Source organism: Mytilus trossulus, chromosome 4 (genome assembly GCF_036588685.1).
Source record: "Mytilus trossulus isolate FHL-02 chromosome 4, PNRI_Mtr1.1.1.hap1, whole genome shotgun sequence".
Taxonomy (NCBI): domain Eukaryota; kingdom Metazoa; phylum Mollusca; class Bivalvia; order Mytilida; family Mytilidae; genus Mytilus; species Mytilus trossulus.
The window spans coordinates 17,486,426-17,495,079 of NC_086376.1; the positions used below are offsets into that span (position 1 = coordinate 17,486,426).

Genomic DNA, 8,654 nt, shown 5'->3' on the forward strand with positions numbered 1-8,654 from the left:
TTAATAAACATGATGACAATATCACTATTTAGTGTATGTGAAAAGGGTAAATATAGATATATGGATGGAAAGGGACAGGAATCTTTTTGAATCTTAGCTAGAAGTTGATTACGGTAAACATTCTTTCGTGGACATGAGGTAAAATAGATCTAGGAGTGAACGCCTTTCGATTTAAATTTGAAAAGAAAACATCCCAATAAGTTCCGGGATAACTTTTTTGCCCCAACTACTAAATCTAAATGATCTCTTCTTATTGATATATTGTTATAAATTGGTAGACTTAACAAGAAAAATAAAATACAAATATTGAAATACAAATTTAAACTTAAATATTGTGGGTTTTGTTTTGTTATCATGGACTTTCTTATTATATGTTTGTATGTTTCCTTTATAGTATAATTATAAGTATATACGTAATTTTTTGTTTCCGTTTAGCTTCTATGGCATACTGTGCATATTTCCTCTGTTTTTCATATATCTCATTTTTCTTTTTAGTTAGGAGTGTAATATATAAAAATATATATTTTGATAACTATGTTACTACCAATTTTTTTAGGGCTGTAGCACTCATACTTCCAACAAAAATACACAAAACTCTATTTCTAACGATAGATAGAGTGCACCTTTAAATTTCTTAAACTGATTCCCAATAAATAAAAAAGCTATGTTACGACGTATCTATCCAAGATACTCTTCGAAACGAAAAAAATGAAATTCATAGTAACTCAAACCAATTGGACCCATAGAAGGGACGTGTGGACATATGAAATATATTAAAGTTGTGTTATCTCAATCACGTATCAATCCTTTACCAAACGCTAATTTCGCAATGAAATGAATTGAATATTTGCCACTGAACTTAAAACACCAAACAATCAATCAACCAATTGCAAAGTAGATGTATTGATTTTTTTAATCAAGGACATTATAACAAAAAAGATCATTTTGAATGGATAAGGGAGATAAATCAAACGTATATATACGACATGTCAACAAACGGAACTCGACGTAAGAAAACGAAACAGTCAACAACAGAAAATAAATTGGAACATGGATGTTTAATAACAACAATAAAATGCAGGTTTGCAAAAAAGGATATTAGGTTGTTTGCTGTTGTCTTTTAAAAACATTGCAGTATCGAAAGACATTTATTATGGATTTTATTATAACAAAGTTACTGCTCCATAACGACGATACGTTCGTAGAGTTTCGTCCGTTCGTAAGATGTTGAGAAACCTCTATTATGTGTCTCGTGTAATTGACCTATTGAAATTTACTTCAGTATACCACTGTACCTGGAAAAGGACTGTGAATCACTAAACCCTTAGTAGAAATAAAAAGAAAACTATCAGAAAAAGAAACTGAATATTGAGAAAACAAAATCACAAAACTCAAAGGCAAATTTATATATGGATACATGTATAAGCTGTCAAATCATGTTCATCAATTTGACTTAAATTTCATACTTATTCATAACATATTTAAACGTATATCAAAACTATAAAAAAAAATCTTAAAAAAACACGCTAATACACAAGGGATTGATAATTATACATCTATATATAGATATGTACACGCTTTTCGTGTGTATTTAAGTCTAGACGCTATCTCTTTGGCAATAGATGCTTAGGTGACATTTGAAGACTGACGACTGTCATTTAACAGGATGTAAAAAACGGCATTTGCGCAATGGTGTTTTTCTAAGTCTGTTTGATTTGATATCATAAGTTAAACATGTATTTATTCATCAATTTTACCTTATAAGAATGGATTTTTTGTTGAATGAATCAGTCAATGAAATGTTTTAACCTTGTTTTTCTTTTAATGTTGACATTCTTTTCTGTTCATTAACAGAAAACGCATAATTCATGCGTAACCCATCTTTACCTAATTGGTAAAGTAAAAAATCACAAAAAAATGAGTTAAGGAGATACAAATTTTCAGATGCAAGGGAAACATTCACCAGTGATTGAAAACACCTCATCCTTTAACAGAACAGTTGCATCAGGACACATGATGAGATAAATTATTGAGAATCAGTTTGATAGGGAATAACATATCAGCCTCGATTTAAACATTAAAACTCACAAAAAGAAAACAAATACACAAACCACAAGGGTATAAGAACTCACAGTCACTTAAAGTTATTCAAAGCTCAATTTAATTCAAACTTTGTAAATATTTTCTCAGATTATAATCTAGCTATCAGTACACATCTAACTGTTGAGTTGAGATAAACAAAACCGCCCTGTTCAAAAACAATTAAACAATATGGATGCATAACAAAAGTAATCTGATATTATTTAATTTTATTCAACTAATGTACATATATATTTATAATTACGAAATTCATGATTGTTTAAGATTTTTTACACTGTCAAAATCCGAACAGCACATTATCAAAAATGTTTTCTATAGTATCAGCAATAACTGTCACAACAGGTTGTAATTTATTTTCACTGGCATAATCTAAAGCTTGTTTTCCAAACACATCAGTAGAATTCAGCACTGTTCCTTCTTGATTAAGTAGGAATTTTACAAATCGTAATCTGTCTTTTTCTTTTATTTGGATATTTTTAAGTCTACATACAGTAATCAACGGAGTTCTATCATCATTATCTGTACAGTTAACATTAACGTTTCTTTCAATAAGAATTCTGGCAAGTCTAAATTTTCCTTCAGAAATTGCTTTAAAAACTAACTGTTCATCATCATTCAAACCACATTTAGTAGCTAAAGCTTTCTTCTTCCATCTTTTTACCATAGATTTTAGGCAGTTCTTTGCAGACATAGTTTTTATTGTGTTAAAGATTTGTTTATTTCTGATGCTACTTTGCTTTTGGATTTAAATACATCTTAAAATTATTCTATGTCACGTGGTTCCAAATAAAACGGATTCCCATTGGAAGAATGATAGACATTAAAAAAAGTATATTACGCCTCTAATTATCAAGTTAGAAAAGTATTAATTTTTGTTTGCGTCATAGAGATAAAAGTATGTTTGAAAGTTCAATTTTGTTTTCTATTTGTCCAGTACAATTGAAAAAATGATCCCTTATGTTAAGTGTTCTATGTTGTGTCTTGTGTACTATTGTTTTCTGTTTGTCTTTTTCATTTTTAGCTATGGCGTTGTCAGTTTATTTTCGATTAATGAGCTGACCGTCCCTCTTTTAATACTTTTTTTGCAACGTCACTGCTTTTATCAATTCATCGCATACATATGATTTTCAGTTTAAGTCCAGTTCACGATTGGAGATAACAATATTTAGAAAATATTAAATCATCTTTTGTGTTATTGTTGATGAGAATTAACAGAGTATTTATGTTTAAAATTACCTCTAAGGTCAATTTAAAAAAATGGGTATTATATAAACCGGACAAAATCAAATATTAGACTATAGCATATGATGGAACGAATGAATATTGTGTTCTCATTATATGATAAGCTATTCTTTTTACGCTTTCTTAATCAGATACGTGGATTAACGTATGGATATCAAAACGAGTTCACACAAATTAAATTATTCTGAAGTTTCATATTATTAATCAGGTAAAAATCTATTTATTACCACAAGATCATCACAAGTTTCATAAAGTTAGCGTATTAGATCAATGTAACTGGATGAAAGTTAATTTTCTACTGCATATACATATATAGGCATAAAACTATTCACATATATTTTCTGCAATATATCAACAGCAATAAGTGTCCTTTCCCCTTGATTTTGATATTTCCTTTTTACACGGAAAATGCTACAAAAAAAAATAACCACGAAAGGCACAATTGTTCTCTCAGATGTTTCTTTGACAATATCTTACTGTGTATATATGTATTCCAAATTTTTCGCCATGTCCACGCCGGTAGTGACGTTTTAGATTGTAATTAGCGTAACATATGTTTTACTGATAATTTACTTAGTTCGAAATTTCTTTCCCATACATAAGTTAAAACATTAACTTCATTTCTCCATAGATACAATGATTTGGTTTGCAAGTTTGGATATACCTGTAGAAATTTTATTTCAAACGGAAATGTAGATCTTCCTTTTTATTGTTTGCCTTGATTTGCCTGAAAATAGAATACAATCCTGATAGACTAATTCTAAGCGGGAACCAATTCGTCCACACTTTTTAATTTTTTTTGACATTTGTTTCATTTGCAATCATTCCATGTCTCCTAATTTTTTTAGGACATCCAATTATGACAATACACATTGCAGGATAAAACAAAATCTTTACAATCAAGACTTTAATGGAATCCAGCCGATTGAGTAGTCATTTAGATAAATTCGTTAAGTTTTATGTTTTATTTTGGTTATTTTTTCAAAGCAACGGGAAACTTATTCGATTTTGATATTATGGCCGATAATAGGTTTATATTTTGTAATATTGTAATAGTTATGCCATTAAACTTGAAATAATCATTGCAACTGATACAATTAAGACTGCATCATATCTATATTCAGTTAATCATCGTGTAAAATATAATGTATGATCGATTTACACGCATGAAATTATAACAGGTATCATGGTATGTTATACCTTTGCATGACATGTTAAGTGTTAAAGTCATATGAAACGAGTGAGTGGTGATAAATAATGTTTGTCCAATTCTTGAACCAATACATGTATACATCATAAACTTAGTCCTCTGTGCACGATTTTATCATTATTTTCGCAAATACATCATATAATCGTCAATTTTTTTTCTCTCTGTTTGTTATGATTTAAGAAATATGACTGCTCATTAAATGCCGTGTTTTGAAGCCGAGTTTTACCGATTGTCACCTTATAGTAAACAAATCACAAAAAGCATGGGTATTGAGCACGTGTTTAACAAGTATAATCAGATATTTGTTTATTTCAATGACAGATCCATGCGTATTGTGGTCACCGGATTTTAATGAGGAGGGTTACGCTCGGGTCACTATGCATACGGAAAATATGTCGGCGAATTGCTTGCTGGAAGCAAGCAATTAAAAATAAGTAAACTTCTTCTAAATGTGGACAAATAAAAGAATTTTCCTCAGAAAAAAGTATAAGTTGTATAATGAAAACTATCCATTTAGTTATAAAAAACATATGCATATTTTTTTTAATTTGAGGTTTCTTATGACTTTAAGTTTAACTACGTTAAGGTAACAGAAACTGCTTTGAAAACCTTGTATATACGATTGTAATGTTTGTAACATCGTTTGTGCTAATTCAGTATTAATGTCAGTATGACAATGAAAATTATCATGTTTGATTAATTGAAACAGTTTTAGTGAAATGCTAATTGACGATATATTTACGTGATCTCATTGACAACAATTGTTTTTAATAATCATAAACTTTGTACTTGTTCACTTAGGAGAATTGCTTAACGGTTAGTTATGATTCACATGGATTAAAATAAAAACAAAATTAAAGTAAGAATGAAAATGGGTAAATTGCGAAAAAAAAAGACAACAACCAGACCAAGGGGCAGAAAACAGCAAAATGACACAATCACACCTTGTTCACAAAATTCGAAAAAAACCATCCGACAAATTATGCCAAAAACTGTTTTTAGAATAAAGATGTTTATTTCCGATGAAAAGACCCTATGGGTGAATCAATTTCATTTCCATTAAATGCCATCTTTAATTATCTGACAGCAGTATCGTAACTATATCTCTTTAACATAAGTATTTAAAGATTTCGTCATCTTTAAAAGTTAGTGATGGTCCGAGAACACAATTATTTCGTAGTGCATTTCTTTTAGAACTTAAATGTAAATAAAAAAATCCCACCTGCACTTTCTCAAAGAAACTTTTACAGTGCGTTGTAAAACTTTTGGGACAAATTATATCAAAATTATAGAAAACTTCATCGGCTCTAACTCAAAATATGGACAATTGTATGTTTAGGGCGTCTTGAAATCTTTTGACAGCTTCCGAAGTGCTAATTTTAAACCTTTTTCAGCTGGACCAAATCACTACTTTCCTTTAAAACTCTGGACCCAATTTTTTTTACAGTGTTAGTTCACCCCCTATACTTGCAATTTGAGACATTAAGCATGGAGAAATAAATTTGGAAGGGGTATAAAAATTAATGGCAAGTAACCCACTGTCAACACTAGGAACTATATTTGTGAACAACGAAAATCAAGGGACGACAATGGTGGTCTCGGACCTGATGACGTTTTTGTACTTTGTATAGAATATAACAAACATATACTTTTAGCTTCCGCTTTACAAGCAGAACAAAATACAATGAAAGTCTCAATTATGTATTGGCTTCCGAAGTTCCACAAAACACCGTACAAATATAGATTTATTTCGTCTTCAAGCTATTGTTCCACAACTAATTTGTCTATTCTTCTTACTAGTAAACTTGGTACAATAAAAAACCTGATAATAAATTGTTCAAATATGGCTTTCGAAAATAGTGGAATTAATTACTTTTGGAGTGTCAAGAACTCGTTGGAAGTACTTGATAAACTGCATGCTTATATTGGTGATTTTGAATCTGTTCAAAGTTTTGATTTTTATACCCTGTATAAAGAAAAAAATCACCCACCTTATTAAATGGGCATTCAAAAAATAAGAAAGTGAATATATATGTTCAAACCCTTTTAAGTCATTTTTAGTAGCAATAAATAAAAAAAACTATGTCAATTGGTCATGCTTTGATACAAAATATGCCCTTGAATTTTTACTAGATAGCATTTTTGTTCGATTTGGAGATTCCATATATCGTCAGGTTATCGGAATTCCAATGACGATTAACTGTGCACCACTTATTGCGGACCTGTTTTTTTTTTATTGCTATGAGTTACAATTTAATACAAAAATCAGCAAAGACCTATCGAACCATCATCTGATAAACAAATTTAATAATACTTTTAGATATTTGGATGACATTTTGGCTCTCAATAAAGACGACTTCAGTATGTATACTAAAGACATTTATCCTGTTGAACTTAATTTAAATAAAGCTAATACTAACAATGACCACTGGCCTTTCCTCGATCTTGATATATAAATCACTAAAGGAAAGCTTAATACTAAAATTTATGATAAAAGAGATGATTTTTCATTTTCTATCGTTAATTATATTCATTTTTAGATGGCGTCGTTCCCTTGTCACCATCTTACGGTGTTAAAATATATCAACTTGTACGATTCGCTCGTGTATGTAACAATGTTTTAGATTTTAACGAGAGAAATGTATGTATTACTGAAAAGTTATTACACCAGGGTTTTCGATATCACAAACTAGTCAAAACATTAACTAAATTTTATCATCGGTATAAGGACATCATTCGTAAATATAGCTCAACATGCAGATTTCTTATACGTTTAGGCATTTCACGTCCATTTTTTTTTTGAAAATATTCTTTATAAAGCACAAAAATGTCAGTATTCACTGCAGAAACTAACAAAACCTTTAAATAGACATATTAAGAAGGGATATAGTTACGATACTGTTGTCAGGTCATATAAGATTTCATATTTTGGCGTTAATATTGATCCACTTATAGGGTCTTTGCATCGGAACTAAACACATTTATTCAAAACCAGTTGTTGGCATGATACGGGTTATGTTCTTCTAGTATATGTTATGATGGTATGATACTGAACCCCTAACGGGAAGGATTGTGCCTGATATTCATATGATGAAATCAAAATCTTTCAATCAGTTTAATTGAAGTCTGCAGCTGGCATGTCAGTTAACTGCTAGTAGTCTGTTGTTGTTTATGCATACATCTCTGACAACAGACTCGGACTTCTCTTGAATTAAATTTTAAATGTACGTATTATTATGCGTTTATTTTTATACATCAGCTAGAGGTATAGGGGGAGGGTTGAGATCTCATGTTTAACCCCGCCGCATTTTCGCGCCTGTCCCAAGTCAGGGGTCTCTGGTCTTCGTAAGTCTTGTATTATTTTAATTTGAGTTTCTTGTGTACAATTTGGAAATTAGTATGGCGTTCATTATCACTGAACTAGTATATATTTGTTCAGGTGCCAGCTGAAGGACGCCTCCGGGTGCAGAAATTTCTCGTTACATTGAAGACCTGTTGGTGTCCTTCTGCTGTTGTTTTTTCTATGGTCGGGTTGTTGTCTCTTTGATACATTCCCCATTTCCATACTCAATTTTATAAAATATTAGATGTGAACGTATAAGATGTCTGTATGTAGATTTGCCCTAATACCGATAACATTTTAAAAACACGGCCATTTTAAGTACGTAGTTTGAAAATCGTTAAGGATCAAATGTTCTATAAGGTTTTGTAAAATACAGCTACAGTGACTTGACTGTTAGTGTTGCTATCCACCAATTGCAACTTATTCAAAATTCTGACCACATGACAATTTGTTTTATAAAATCAAACTGTTAAACTGGTCAGAAATTTTAACTAACTGCTGTAGAAAACCACAGTCAGGTAGTGAAAGTGCAAGGTCATAAAATGAACAATCCTTACAATCCTATAAGACTTTAACTCCACTTTTATGATGTAATGACAAAATCAGTCTATCAGTTTGTATAGGTATATTATAGTCATTTCCATGCTGAAGGAACTGTTGTTATTTTGCATTGCTATTAAAATGTCCAAACTAAGCTTTTATATAGGTTTTTGTTTCTGAAGGTATTCTTTATTTATAAGAATCAGACATTATGTGAAT

General features: G+C 30.5%; 1 protein-coding gene across 1 annotated transcript; it reads right to left on the reverse strand.

Moving 5' to 3' along the window:
- Window positions 1-2,377: 2,377 nt before the first annotated feature.
- On the reverse strand, window positions 2,378-2,791 carry LOC134716465 (ankyrin repeat domain-containing protein 34A-like). Its single transcript, XM_063579465.1, has one exon. It carries the CDS (start codon window positions 2,789-2,791, stop codon window positions 2,378-2,380), a length of 414 nt encoding a protein of 137 aa, XP_063435535.1.
- Between the last annotated feature and the right edge of the window lie 5,863 nt (window positions 2,792-8,654).

What these genes read in the sequence shown, in the direction of transcription:
- LOC134716465 (XM_063579465.1), bottom strand. Translation starts at nt 2,791, where the DNA reads ATGTCTGCAAAGAACTGCCTAAAATCTATGGTAAAAAGATGGAAGAAG.